The 16,183-nt window shown below is 41.4% G+C and overlaps 1 protein-coding gene across 1 annotated transcript; it reads left to right on the forward strand.

Moving 5' to 3' along the window:
• Positions 1 to 691: 691 nt before the first annotated feature.
• Positions 692 to 13,720, forward strand: slc17a6b (solute carrier family 17 member 6b; the record flags this gene model as incomplete). Its single annotated transcript, XM_079496582.1, has 12 exons — positions 692 to 765; positions 3,132 to 3,387; positions 3,989 to 4,107; positions 5,896 to 6,010; positions 8,416 to 8,503; positions 8,604 to 8,690; positions 9,519 to 9,661; positions 10,231 to 10,380; positions 10,794 to 10,926; positions 11,322 to 11,432; positions 13,115 to 13,242; positions 13,373 to 13,720. 12 exons carry the CDS (start codon positions 692 to 694, stop codon positions 13,718 to 13,720), a joined length of 1,752 nt encoding a protein of 583 aa, XP_079352708.1.
• Between the last annotated feature and the right edge of the window lie 2,463 nt (positions 13,721 to 16,183).

Consider the following 16,183-nt stretch of genomic DNA (forward strand, 5'->3'; position numbering starts at 1 on the left):
AATTATAGTAGCCTATATTTGACCAAATAACTCATACCTATTTATACAGCATATTTTTAAAACTGACATAGCCTAGTTACAATTAGCCCCGTGCAGCTGAACATAATGTAAGGGGGATGTAGGCTGATAATAGAGCGCTTCGTGCTGTCGCTGACCTTGGTGCTGAAGCTGAACCACCACAGGTCTGGATACGTCAGAACTACTGGAGCGCTCCACGTGAGGGAGAGAGAAAGGCGCTCCCCTCCCTCCCTCCCTCCCTCTCTCTCTTTGATTTAACGAGGCACACCTCCTCCTCCACACCTACTGACGCTTTTTTTGCGGTTAAGATTTATTTGAAATATTCTTGTTTTCTGGGAGATATAACCACTGTATTATCGACGCCGGTGTATATTTGATTGGTCTAATGATATCTTTCGTTCTCCGCGTGATGGATATTCGCGTCTCCACGTTGTTGGGCGAGCAGTTAGTGAACGAGGGGCCACAGCTCGACTGATTCGTCTCACATGAATGTGTTTTGGCGCTCGGCGTGAGTGTTGTTGTATTCGGTATAGCCTTTTGCACAGAAATATCGCAACGGCTGAATTTTTATTTTTGTTTTATTCATTTTCTTTACGGCTCCACTGCGCGCTGTATCAAGATGCTCAAACAGTAGAAATCAAATAGAGAAATAGGCCTACAGCAGAAATCGGATATGGAGTCCACGAAGATGAGAGCCACGGCGGGGGTGAAGGAATTCGCGGGGAAGGCTTTGGGTCATATGCACAAGTAAGTTGAGCATCCTGCCCTTTTATCTTTGCTTAATTGGCATGTCCAATTGATACTCGTTTTAATATGCTATGCATTTCAGGCTCATTTATTACCACACACGGACACGGGATACTGTCATGGTGCGTAGGTAGGCTGTTTGCCCCCCTCCCCTTCCTTATTAAAAAAAAAGAAGAGAAAACACCTACACCGGACAACTTGCAGCCACCTTTAGTCACGCCTCTAGAAGCGATGCAATGTGGTGGCGACTACAACAAGTGGATGCAATGAGAATGGACAAATTCTTATTCGAAATTAAACGAATCTGAATAGAAATCTATACTGTTTCATGCAGGACAAATAGCTATATATTTTATTGAGACGTGTTTTGTTTCATAGGCTATACTCCCCTAAATAAATTAAGTTAAGGGGTCAAAGACCTCCAGGCATTAATATACTATAGGCTATATTATGCACAATTAGTTTGGCTACATCGGCAGGATTTGGATGGAAATCTATACAGCTGTTTGAGAAGCTAAATCATAGCCAAACGTTTTTAAAATACAATTTTTGACGCCCATGCCTTAAGAAACCTTTGATTTGATGTAGTTTCTTTCTGAAAACGTTACATACATTTTCGTTTAACACTGCATGGAAATGTTGTGCCCAAAACGTAATTTGATAATTGAGCCATTTCTCTGGTTAAATAGTAGGCTATAGGCTAAACGAAATTTTAATAAGAAATTGATGCCTTGATGGTCTGAAATGTATGGAAGGCACAGGAAACGTTTGCTTCAATAATTGTTCTAAAAGCAGCAAAGCATTATCATAAATCATAGGCTTATTCCAGGCTATAGAGGTTAGTGACGATTTCATAATTGTGTGGGTTGTCCTATAAAAACCCAATGCTGTCCCGATATTTCGATATTTTATTTATTTTATTTTTTTCGTTAAAAAAAAATCAAAAAAATCCGTGTGACAAAATATATGGAATAAATTAAAATCCCTGCCTGCACTAATTGCGGTGGGGGGGGGGGGGGGGGGGGGGGATTGAGGCATGCATGCCCATAGATGTTTGCCATGAGAAACGAGCTGCTGTTCAATGAATGCTAATGAGGATGCTGCAATGCGGTACAGCCAGGCGCATCTCCGCTTTTCCATCTCTGGAAAGATGAAGTTTTGTGCCATGTTTTATGTGTATTTAATGGAAGCTTGTTATTTCCCACTGGATTAAATCCGTTGCTGTGTTAGTTTGAGTCTGTGAACGTATACAGACGTCTGGCCTTGCAGGCCTGGCCGCCTGGTACACAATGATCATGAGATGCACTGTTCTTCCTCATCGCTGTCGGGCCCGTCGTATAACCTCCATATTTCAAGTTATATGCTTTTTCTTTCTTTCTTTTTTCCCCCGTAAATAAATGCCCCGGCCTTACTTTGTCATGCAGTGTCACACAAAAGTGAAGTGGCTGTGTCTGTGGGGTTTTATATAAATATTGAAATAATTGAACCAATTATGAAATGTATTAACAAAGCGCCCTTGCTAAATAATAAACTACATTAAATTTAGTAAATTGGATCCAATTGGAACACAAGTTATTTTATTTATTTTTTACCCCATTTCCTGAAAAGTATAACGACTGACGAGGTTTCCACCGGACAGCGACTCATTCATGCAGAATACAAGTGGTGTGGTATCGTAATAGTTGAGGAGTCATTCATGCAGAATACAAGTGGTATCCTAATAGTTGAGGAGTCACGTCGTGACAGTAGCTATCACGCTGTCGGCGCACGAGGTGATGTGGTCCCTCCTCCCCTGTTTTGAAGGAATTCCCCCTGTAGGCCTTCAAAAACATGTCGTGACTACCAAACCCAGGGAGTAACCTGTTTCATTTCAAGGGCCCCCCTTGATGAAAAAAATAAAAAATAATGCATGGGACCACAATCTACACAACACTACACTATAAGCTACACTATAAAAATAAAACATATACAGTGTATTTCTATACACTATAATATTTTTTATTGGAAAATTCCATGTACACTCTTGGAATTTAGGCTACAGACCATTATCTCCTCATCCTCCTAGAAGCCCTTGCAGGTTCCCGAATCCACCGTTCACTGCCCTTATAATAAAACTCACAAGGAAATATGCATTATTAATATAAAAAAAATGCTGGATTGATGTCCATTCAATTGAAAATATTTCCTTTTATGTAGGTTCGACTAGCACCTATATGCATGCCTCAGAGTAGGTTATAGTATAGGCTATTATTACTATCATCATCTCATGAATTTCATACATATATAGGCTATATATGATCGTGAGTGAGTCCACTGTCTGCGTGTGAGACGAGTGACGTTCGGTTCTCACTCCCCGCACCACGCAGGGTGTTAGAGAGGAAACAGAAAACGGGCGAGGTGATCGAGCTGACGGAGGATGGCCGCCCCGCGGCCGCCAAGGAGAAGAAGCCCCCGCTGTGGGACTGCACGTGCTGCGGGCTGCCTCGCAGGTACGTCATCGCCATCATGAGCGGCCTGGGCTTCTGCATCAGCTTCGGCATCCGCTGTAATCTGGGCGTGGCCATAGTGGGCATGGTCAACAACAGCACGATCCACCGGGACGGCAAGATCATCATCACAGAGGTGTGTGCACGTGTAGCCTACACACACACACACACACACACGCACACACACACACACGCACGCACACACACACACACACACACACACACACACACACACACACACACACACACACACACACACACACACACACACACACACACACACACACACACACACACACACACACACACACACACACACACACACACACACGTTCCTGCAGGCCTCACCACCCTCCATTCACGTTATTGAATACGGTCCCAGCATCACATATATATATATATATATATATATATATATACACATATATATATATATTTATATATACATAATATTTATATATTAGCATAAGCACTGTCACACAATGCATGGCTATTTTAGCGAAGATATATTTGGGAGAAAGGCTTTCCATATGTCTAGGCTCTAGGGGGTTCAAGTGGTTAATGATTTATTTCATATCGCTTTGCCAGAGCATTGCATTGCGTAATAGCCTATTTGCGGGATATAGGATATATATAATATATATGTATATATAGAGTGTGCATAGTGCATACAAACGAATCAAATCAGTCGATTCCAAGTTTGCTTATCTTGGCCTTATCACCCTCTTGTCATGAAGAAAGCAAAGTTTAACTGGGATCCAGAGACGGTTGGGCTGATTCACGGGTCGTTTTTCTGGGGCTACATCGTGACGCAGATCCCAGGAGGATACATATGCTCCAGACTGGCTGCTAACAGGTAGGTTACACCGCTGTCTGTCTGTCTATCTGTCTGTCTGGCAGGTGCCATGTGGACTGAAGTGAAATAAATCATCCTTTTTAACGATCAAGCCAATAATAATAATAATATGTACCGGTAGGCCCATTTGTGGCTTATTAAAACAATTGTCCAACAAATGTACCATTCGTTGTCATTTTATTAACATTGAACTATGCAAATAACGAAAAATTAGAAGGCCTACAAATAAATAAATATATATATATATATATATATATATATATCATATAACATCAACATCAGGCCCATGTATTGACGTCATTGTGGTCTGAATTATGAATGGGAAGAAGGGTGAAGGATGCACAACCGGGTGAAGGATGAGTTGTGTGTGTAATTGCATTGCTCAGTGGTTCTCAGAGTGGGGTCCCCGGCGGGGGACCCCCAGCGGTCAGCGGTCCTTGATGGGTTTAAGCCAGCAGGCCTATTTTATACTTCGGATATTTGAAAATAGCCAAGCTTGTGAATCGAAAGATCTTGACGAATTGTGGGAAAATGTAAAATAGACTGCATGCACCTTTTTGCCTGCATATGCATTCTGCGGTCCTTCTTGAGTTCTTTCACAGAAACAATGTTTGAGAACCACGTGACGTGCATGGCATTATTTGGCATATAGCCGGGCCCTATCTCTCACGTGGTGCGACCGACGGAGCATAAATGAGTGTTTAAGCTCATCTTTACATGCAGGCCGCAGAGATGTGGCCTCCGGGCAGCCAGGCTGCCTCTCTACTCAGGGCTCTGTGCCACCTGTTAACGAGCTCCCTGGGGGCAGGCCACTAATCTCTGGCTCTCTGCACGGCATGGCGACCAGCCCTGCCTTTGACGCCAAACTAAGGCCCACATATAATCTCTGCGTGATCCATTTATAATTAGCCTCTTTTATATCGCATTATAACATTTTGGTGTTAAATATGATTTCATATTTGAATATGATGAGTCTTTTTGTTGTTGTTACGGAACCCTTAAAACGCCTATAATAACACGTTGAGAACGAAAACATTATGCCTGCCCTGCATGCACAGTTTGACGCATGTTGATCTCATGTCTAGCAGGAACAATAAAACACGTTTCGGACTATAGGCCTATGGATAATGAATCTGATTATAAACAAAGGTGTAGCCTATTTAATATCACATTTGTCTGTTGTTCATGTTCACATGTAATAATCGAATTAGTTCCTCTCGTGCTCAAGGGTCGGCCCAGTCGGATTAGAGCTTGTCCCCACCGCAGACCGATTGCTGTGGGTGGGGGTGGGGGGGTGCAGGACGTCAGGAGTCTCAGGACGTGACATAAATGCTAAATACAAGTGTCGGTGTTGCCTTCTGCTTATGCGTTATGATTCCTGCAGCTCAGCTGCTGCTCCTCGCAAAGGTCGCTTCACCCCCCCCCCCCCCCCCCCCATCATCCCCCCACGGTACCGGCCACCCCATCCACATTGTAAACCAATGTAATCCCGCTGTGTGTGTCACCACGCACGGGGACGGGCCTTATGTAGGAATCATGAACAATAATGATATAAAAAACACGGATTGTTGAATGGGCCTATATAGTCTATAACCGAAATGACAAGGCATTGTTGCATTATTGATGTGGTATATTAAATGCAATTTCACCGAGCGCCAAATGTGTAGGCTGTCTAATACAAAAACAAATAGGCCTATATCATGTCAATTTATTTGATCGAAATCGGTCCCGAAGCTGAAGACATGCAAACTGCAAAGCCTGCACTAATTGATCATTAATTGTTTTCAGGGTTTTTGGTTTAGCCATTGTCCTAACCGCCACACTCAACATGTTCATCCCCTCGGCTGCTCGGACACACTATGGGTGTGTCATCTTTGTGAGGATATTACAAGGCCTCGTGGAGGTAAGGGAATAAAAACGCAAATGTTATAATAACAATAACGCCGTTCTCTTAGTCATGACTCATGAGTTATTATTATTATTATATGCCTAGATATATCTCCATATGGCATATCATATTTATATATATCATATGGACATGCATGCGGCATTCGGCAGACCAGACGGTGATGTCTTATCATTCACCAGGAAGCCCGCATGTTTGATTGATTGATTGATTGAAGAATTTATTAACAGTTTGCAGAATTACAGTACATTTCAAGCACAAACTCAATACAAAGGCTGTCGGGTGGAAACCTCGTAGGCTATGTCCAAAACGATTAATACTTTGCTGGAGGAAATGAGAGGGGAAAAGCCTTCTTGCCATGGATAGTTATTATTCAGTAAATTAACTATTGTTAATACTTATAATTGTTTTTTTTCCTTTCCTTTGATTTTTTTTTAAAAGATTGAAATATGGATGAGGTTTCTACCCAGACACCAACACCACCCAAATGGTTGTAGTACAGCCTGTGGAAACATGAAACCATGTATTGATCCTGTCCACTACAGTTGGAGTATAGTGTAACTCGATCCCTTTGTGTCCCTTATTGTTTGCAACATAGCGGTAACACTGGCTGTACAGATAGGGGGGAAAGTCATAACATTCAGACGTTCTGAATGTGGCAGTGTGTAGTGGAACATAACCCCCAAACAATTGCCTGTTGACTGGTAATAAATCATGACACTAAACTCAAAGCTGTCCTGTCATTGAGGGAAAATAGCAGTCATTCATACATTTCACACAGAAATATTATTTCTGATATGATGCCTTAACAACATATATTAACATATATAATTTTGTTTATGAAACATAAAGAAGCATAAACGTTTGATTGTTTGAAGTTGTTCATTTCAAAGCGCCATTTCTTCATCTAAGCCTGGCTCAGGGCTTGCCATACATTCATTAAATGCTTCACAGTTAAATCTTTAATATAAATCTTGGAGTGTAAAAATCACACCTGTGTGAAGTGAGGGGTGCTCTATACATCATCTCATTCCAGCCAATCACATCCTATGTCCAGCTTTTAATGTGTGTGTTTACACAAACACTCAAAACTGCAGGCCATGCATTATGAATTCCATTTAATGTTTGTGTTGCAGGGACAATGATGTAAAAATTGCCATTCATTATCAATGGACAAAGTTTGTGTTTACACGCACACTAAAAGCTGCACATATAGGAGGGGCTATAGCGCCCTTCAAAAAGGATGGACGTGGTCAATGCTGGAACATTTTCTTACACTCTCAATTTTAAATGAACATTGAGGATTTGAATGCATGGTTTTCAGACCAAAGGGTAATGAGATGGTTTGAATGGTGCTTCATGCATTCATTAGCCCAAGAACCATGTATACTATCCACAGTGTGTATACTGTGTACTGTAGTGAGTACTGTATACTATACAGTGTACATTTGTGTCATATAAACACCATATATCTCTGCTGTCAGGCAGAAACCAAATACAAAACTACAAAACTACAAAATGTTTATTTTTCAAGAAATGAAAAAAACATCCAGCTCAAGTGAAGTTAGGAGGTTTTGGCCGAAGCGCTTTTTAATACTTTTCATTGTTTCAATATTTTTTGAACCAACACACAGACGTAAGGGTGTTCAATAGCACTAATGTATATGAAAAGGAACCAAAAGCCTGAAAAATGGAGTTAGCTGCATGGTTTCTGCCGAACATCGACGATACAACATGTCGGCTTACATCAGTTGTGTTGAACAAAGCCACTTCACTGCCTGCTGTTGAAATGAACATCTAATAACAGGAGAGGTGCTCTGATTCGTAAACAGCACATCAGTCTTTCTTTGCTCAGAGCATTGACTCAATTGTTAATGGTAATATCGAAGGTGAAAAATGTTGATTTTGGCTTGTTATTACAGGCAGCTAATATATGCTGGTCCATGTCTTATGGGTTCTGGGCTCTAAAAGTGTTAGTTAATTGTGAGCTAATCTATAATCGAGATACATTCTGCATATGAGTTAATATTGGAAAAATAAAAACAATGTAATGACCCTTGCAGACTGCTGCGTTTATTTCAGAAAAGGGGCTTTTTTTGGTTTCAATGGATTGTCCATTGGTTTGTTTCTTTTCATACCATGGCATTCAATATTTAATTGTATTCAGTGGTAGATGGGGTGGCTATATCCTCATCTAAAAGCATTGAGGCATCTGTTCCAGGGATACAATAGTCCATTTACTTTAAAAAAACAAACAACAAAAAAGACAGATGCACATTTATATCTGTTACAACAAATGTGTCTTACTTGTTTCCAAATGCAAATGCATTTAAAACACTTACTATGAGTCAATTTTGTCACTCAAAGTTAACTGACCATGAGGATTTGGGCTGTGTTTCTAGGGGGTGACCTACCCAGCGTGTCATGGCATATGGGCCAAGTGGGCTCCCCCACTGGAAAGGAGTCGCCTGGCCACCACCTCATTCTGTGGTAAATATGAGCTACGTGGTGGACTCATTAGAATGGGCCGTGGAATGATGCTGTGCATTTTGATATATTGAACAAAAGACCTCTCTTTCTACCGTCTCAGGCTCTTATGCTGGTGCTGTCATTGCTATGCCTATGGCTGGGATTCTGGTGCAGTATTGTGGCTGGTCCGCTGTGTTCTACGTCTATGGTAAGATGGAGGGGTGAGATGCATGCGAGGTGCATGCAGGGTTCCAAGGAAAGGTTCTGGGACTGCCATTCCGAAGCTCGGAATGACGTCCATTTGTAGTTATATCATCACCTCCCAAGACAATTCAATAGAGGGTATGCGTGTGACATCATCATCAAACCAGGAAGTTATGCAGGAACGCCTACTGAGTGGCAAAAACTACTTTCTGGCCTTGACAGCCCATACATCCACACAGAAAAGTCATATCTGATTGCATTAAACAACATTAAACGATGTTAAACTCACTTTGCCTGTTGCTTTGCCACTCGATTTGCCACTCGATGTGCCATTCACTTTAAGCATGCACATACCCTCTATAGTTTATCATAAAGCTCACCTTATACGACAGAGTCACTTGCCAAGAAGAACTAATCATAATGATCGGTTCTTTTGACAGTGTTAATCAGGTGTAATTGCTCCATTGATGGCAGCAGAAGATATTGTTGAGAAATGTTCACACTTGTTAGACCAGTCCTGTAGCCCAGAGAATGGTCTTGATTGGCAGAATGTCCAGGGAAAGTGAAATAGATTTAACCGGTCAGGCTGGGTATTGATTTCTTTGGTCGATGTTTTGGTGTGTCTGTGTAGTACAATAATATCCAGCAGACCAGGACCCCTGCTCTCTCTCTATCAGAACTGGATACAGTAAAAAATCCTGTCTGAGATTTATTCTCAAGGGTTATACAATATACTGTACGGTACATTGTAGAATCACATGCTGTCTGTCACAGTCATTATAATAGTCTGTCTGTCTGTCTGTCTGTCTGTCTGTCTGTTGGTGCTGAGCAGGGGTTGTTGGGATTGTGTGGTACTGTTTCTGGATCTTCGTGTCTTTCGAGAGCCCAGCCGAACACCCAACCATCTCCGATGAGGAGCGCTGCTACATTGAGGAGAGCATTGGAGAAACTGCTAAGCTCATGGGTCCAGCTGAGGTGAGCGTGACTGGACAAATAACTCAGAGTGTACAAATGGAAATAATGAATCTGCCACCAAACCATTCAGCATATTTTTAAAATACCTAAATGAGATCAGCTCATTTATCTTCAGATCTGTCTATACGTGGTTCCACGTTGCAACTGCAAGACAGCACACATAAAGGCTTGATGGCAAAGTTCAGTTCAAATCTTACAGTAGGTATAGGGAGAGTCAGAGGGTGACATTTGAATGTAAATTGTAATGACTTGTTTTGTGTGAGATATATACCCAGTACCCACAAAGGTGAGAGGGAAGCAGACCAATGATGAAATAAGTGAAGGTGCAATGTGAGTGTGAGCTCAGACCTCAGAGTACAGTATCAGCCTGTGCAAGCATCTGGCAGAGGCATGCATGTAAAACAGACCACCATGATCTGTTTAGACTCAGATATAGGGATGGCACACTATCAAGCAGGCAACAGGTTCATGTTGATGATATTTATTTTAAAGTTAAATAGTTTTTATTTATGTAAAAAAAAAAAAGCTCTGACATAAACTAATTCATTCATTCTTATAATCCACTGTAGAAGTTTAAAACCCCCTGGAAAAAATTCTTCACCTCCATGCCGGTCTATGCAATCATCGTGGCCAATTTCTGCAGAAGCTGGACCTTCTACCTGTTACTTATCAGCCAGCCTGCATACTTTGAGGAGGTGTTCGGCTTAGAGATTAGCAAGGTAAGACAACCGTGTACACAGCATGTATACTAGTAGTGGCTCAGACAGAGCCCCATGCCTGATGACCAATATCTCCCCCCAGCCAAGGGAGGCTGGGGGAGACCTGGGATCGATTCCTGGGTGATACAGTGCTTTGTGCTTTTTCCAGCACTGTGTTCTCTGTTAAATCTAAGAATTGTGTCAGAACGCATTATCATAATGAATGCGACAAATACAAATACACTGTAGTGTATTTGTAATGTTGTTTGACCATTATCCAGGAGGCCTGTCTATAACTCCATCTATAACTTTGGTTCTGCAACATTCTTTTGCGTTGTGTACTTCTGCAACCTTCCGTGTCTTTTTGAATGCATTGTGTTGCTACGCCTCACTGGTGTTTGCAGCTCAGTGATGTGTGATGTACATGGCTGTAGGTTGGCATGCTGTCTGCCCTGCCCCATCTGGTGATGACCATCATTGTGCCCATTGGGGGCCAGCTGGCCGACTGGCTGCGCATAAAGAACATTATGTCCACCACCAACGTCAGGAAGATGATGAACTGTGGAGGTGAGAAAAAAAACAAAAAAACAAGCCGAGAATGAATTATCAATTTCAACACCTTCCCCCTGAACAGCTACAGGGTGTGTTTTCACAGAGTTAGATTCACATTAAACGTATTGGTGCTGTCTGGCGAAAACTAAATACAAAATATTGAACCAAGGTTTTTGACAGTTTAGGACATACAAGATTTCCACCCAACAGAGTGACAATATTTTTTTGTGATAGTAACTGTAAATGTTACATTGATTTAATCTGTCATGTACTGTATGTCAATGGGTGCAAACTGTGGTGAAATGAACTGGCACTATGATGGCTGACAGCCTGTCGCCTGTGTGTGTGTGTGTGTGTGTGTGTGTGTGTGTGTGTGTGTGTGTGTGTGTCATCCTTTGTTTACTTGGTAGGATTTGGCATGGAAGCCACATTGCTGCTGGTGGTGGGATATTCCCACAGTAAAGGGGTTGCCATCTCATTCCTGGTTTTAGCGGTTGGCTTCAGTGGCTTTGCTATTTCAGGTCAGTACAACAAGTAAAACAATACTGGCCATGTCTATAGTTGCAATACTTTGGCTCTGTTCTTTTTTCACCATGATATCCATACATACACGATATCCATACTATCCATACCACAACCATACCATATCCTGCCAAAATCTAGCCAAAAGCATAGTCTAAAGCTGCTGTCGGAACGGTTTAGTTTGTTTTTGTCCTACCTGGGATTTGATCCTCACATCTAGGCCGATAGGGATCACCTCACTTTGTCAGGGGAGATACACTTAATTTGTTTAATCAATTGTTTTTATTCATCACAGAAAAAATACAATTATGTAGTATGGCATGATGAATAAAAAATAAATTAAAATAAACAAAAACGCAAAACTAACACAACAAAGGATCAAGAAGAGCAATAAGAAAAAGCAAACCCACCCATCCACCCCTCCCAGGACCAACAATCTCACGAAAAGCAGGGCATACCTGTGCAAAGTTCTTACCACTGTGTAAGGACAGCCTAAATCATATCCTTAAGTTTATCTGTATTGCTTGACCATACGTTAACATTTTCCTCGCTCGCTCCATGAAATCTTGCTGTTGACATTTCTAGATATACTATATAAAAAGGATTCCACTGCATAGCAACCACGTTCTTAGCTGTTGTTAATGAGGAGAGATACAATGATCTTCACTGCATAGCAACCATGTTCTTAGCTGTTGTTAATGAGGAGAGATACAATGATCTGCATAGCAACCATGTTCTTAGCTGTTGTTAATGAGGAGAGATACAATGATCTGCATAGCAACCATGTTCTTAGCTGTTGTTAATGAGGAGAGATACAATGATCTTCACTTCACAGGCAGTATGACTTGTCAGTGTGTAGTTGATCTACCCGACACTATAGGGTCTAGATAGTTCTCAATGGAAGAGTATATACTGTAGGGAGGACACCTCCAACCACTGCACTGACTGCAGATGTGCTAGTATATTGTATTAACATGCTCTACCATACAGATTAGTCAAATTAGTATTCTATTCATTAAAACAAGCTTTAACATACAGTATCACCCTGTTCCAATGAAAGCTTCTCCAAACCTAAATGCCTAGCCTCAGTAAGATCCTGGTATAGGTCTCTCACAGTGCCTTCTGACCTATTCCAGCGTAGGTGGACATTTAACTCAGAAGAAGGTTTAAATGGAACCAAATGTACTCAAAAGTGCCCATTTAGTTTTATTTGTACACTCTTTGGAGCTGACATGAAGGATTTCTCTGGTGTGTATAGTCATGGCCAAAACAACAAAACCTTGGTTCCTGTATGCCTGCTGTTCCTCAGCTTTTTCCTGGAGTGTTTAATAATTCATCTCTAGACGTCCCTCGGGATCAGAGCAGGCACGTTGTGTGCAGCAGCCAGCCAGGACACTCACTCATTCAGCCAGCCAGCCAGTGTGGGGGAGGTGCTGAATGTGGAGCAACTTATTGCCTCCTTCTGCAACAAGATGGCTACTATTTGTGCCATTTTTATTTTGCGACCGCGTATGGGTTCCATTGTTGTTGTTTTTTTCCTGCTCTGCACAAATACTGAAAGATGTGATCCTCTCAAACTGACATTTGTGTTGTAAAGTACTGATGTACTTGTGATGTGCAATTGCAACAGGAAATTATCTCAGTTACGTTTCATTCTGATAGATTAATTTTGTTCTATCAGGTTTCAATGTGAATCATCTGGACATTGCTCCACGCTATGCCAGTATCCTGATGGGCATTTCAAATGGTGTGGGTACTCTGTCTGGGATGGTATGTCCACTGATTGTTGGTGCCATGACAAAGAACAAGGTATGGGCTTCCTCTTCAGACACAGACTAAGGCCTCACTCAGACCTTTACTGCATTGCTGTATGCTTGTTGGATGAATGTTGTGTAGTGTTTAATTGCAGTTTTCCCATTGTTTCACGTTGCTTCTTCAGACTCGAGACGAGTGGCAGTATGTGTTCCTGATTGCGGCCATGGTGCATTACGGGGGGGTGATTTTCTACGGCCTCTTTGCGTCGGGGGAGAAGCAGCCGTGGGCCGATCCGGAGCTGACCAGCGACGAGAAGTGTGGCTTCATTGACGAGGACGAGCTGGCAGAGGAAACCGGTGACATCACGGAGAGTTACGGTGCTCCTCTGGCTGGAGGTTCGGCCAAAACGTACGGAGCCACCACACAGGCAAACGGTGGCTGGCCTGGTGGCTGGGAGAAGACAGAGGAGTACGTTCAAGAGGAGGCGCACGGAGGAAGTTATGGATACAAGCAGGGTGAAGACTACTCCTAGACCAAAATGCTTAGCCACTTAAACACCAGGCTCTGGTACAGGTTTTAAGTGGTCAATACACAGTGAAATACTCAGTGTTCATTTACCTCAGCGAGTGTACACATGGATAAATGAACACTGAGGATTTTAACTGTGTACACCACATTCATATTTGTAGACAAATTTTGCTGTGTTTGCGTCAGTTTGGTCATGAAATAAATGGTGTGAACAAACAAGAAATAAGAAAAAAGAGAGAGAAATTACAATCCATTGTTGTATGTTTGCACAAATTCAAATCATAATTTAAAAAGAAAAATATTATTGTAAAAATAAAAGATAAATACCAGAAAATATTAAATATGATATATGATGAGGTGTAACACATATCAAATTGGCAGGTTGTAAATGTATTATTATGCATATGGGTAATATAATATATTTGTTTGGAGTGCAATTGCGTGTAACCACCATGTGAACCATGTTCATCTCATCAGCCAGAGCTTTTCGCTCACATTGAAGTCTGTGCAGTAAAATCCTCAATGTTAGGAAGGAAAACTTGGCCGAACCTAAATTCCATTGTTCTGACATGAGGAGATCACGTGTCATTTAATAGACATTGCTTCACAATGTCAACATTTTGTTAGGGAAACGGACCTGAGTTACAACTGTACTTCTGCTGTTTCCTGCTACACCGAATGTCTTCGCCAGGAATAGCAGATTTACAAGCTCACAACGCGTCGCAATGCTGCACGCTGTGAGCTTGTCGATCGGCTATTCCTGGCCAATGTGCCCAAATTTTCCTTTGATTTAACTCTGAGGGTTAAATGTACCGAGTCCATTTGACCTTGAGTCACTTTTTATGCTCTCAGAGTTAAATTAACACTGAGGAATTGACTGTGTTCAGGGTTGTGTGCAGTTCATATGAACTGACCCCTAACTGGGTCTTATTACAATTACATTCCATCTCCTTCACAGTGTATAGATATATGTCACTACACAGAATCGTAACCATGCAGAGACACTTTGGTTGAACTGCATCTCTGCTGACTGCACTGAGAGTAGTGTGTCTTTTTGAATGCACAACGTGGGGATTATTTTTCTTATCATTATTTGTGTGTGTGTGTGTGTGTGTGTGTGTGTGTGTGTGTGTGTGTGTGTGTGTGTGTGTGTGTGTGTGTGTGTGTGTGTGTGTGTGTGTGTGTGTGTGTGTGTGTGTGCGTTCGTGTGCGTGTGTGGTGTGTGTGTCTGCGTTCGTGTGTGCAGATGTGTGTTTTTGTAAAAAAAAAAAAGAAAAGAAAAAAGAAAATGTGTCCTACGTGTACACATAAGTGACCTGGCATAAAGATCGTACTGGTTTTAAGAATGGCATAATGGTCTCTGTTATACTGTGCTGACAGCTAATATTACTCTTGGTCCGACTGCATCATCGTTTGATATTTTGCAGTGGTGGAAGAGGTACTCAGTTTCTTTTTCACTTAAGTACAAGTGGCACAATGTAGAAGTAAAAGGCCTGCATTCTACCCTTTACTTAAGTAAAAGCACAACGATTTTGGCATCAACATTTACTTAAAGTACCAAAGTAAAAATACTCTCATTTTTCAAGATGTTTTCACCTTTTTGTTAAAATAGCTTGGCTATTTTCGAGTAGCTGAAATATAATATATTATTATAGTTTTTTAAGTAAAAATTGTACTCAAGTACATTTCCACCACTGGCCATGTGTGATGAGTTCTGTTAAGATGTTGGCTCAGCAGTATCAGTTGCAGCTCATCTCATCTCAGCAGTGTGCATCACCACACAGCAAAGTTCTCAGTGTGGAATTCTGAGAGAATGCAAAAATGTACCGGCTCTTAATTCTCTGTCTTTTTGCTGTGCACAGAAATGAAGCCATTCTTCAGATCATGTTCAACATTTTATGCTTGGCCCAAAGTCAAGTCTTTCCAATGCGTCACCTTCTTAAAATAATGCCCCAAGTCATTGTATTACGTTTGTCTGGAAACAGAAAAAACTGATACAAGGCAAACTATTTTACCCAAACAGTTTATAACAATATGACTATTGACATAAAAAAAGTCATAAAATAACTGTCTGTCAGTTATGTAACATAAAAATGTTTGCGATGTTGACTTTAATAGGCACATTGTTTGGCCTAAGTCAGGTGACTATAGGCGAAATAATTTTGTTCCTATTTTGACTTAGGCAATTATGGCCTTAAATTAACACTCTTGAGATAGGCCATTTTACTAAAAAGGTCGGGAACAGCATGATCCTTTTCAATTAGGACTTTAGGCCGTTTTACCAGAAGTGGCTTTCCTCAATTTATTTTAAGAAGGTGACAGAAACATGCTGTATAGTGATCTGGTAGAGTGGAACAGAAACATGCTGTATAGTGATCTGGTAGAGTGGAACAGAAACATGCTGTATAGTGATCTGGTAGAGTGGAACAGAAACATGCTGTATAGTGATCTGGTAGAGTGGAACAGA

Source organism: Electrona antarctica (genome assembly GCF_951216825.1).
Source record: "Electrona antarctica genome assembly, chromosome: 3".
NCBI lineage: Eukaryota > Metazoa > Chordata > Actinopteri > Myctophiformes > Myctophidae > Electrona > Electrona antarctica.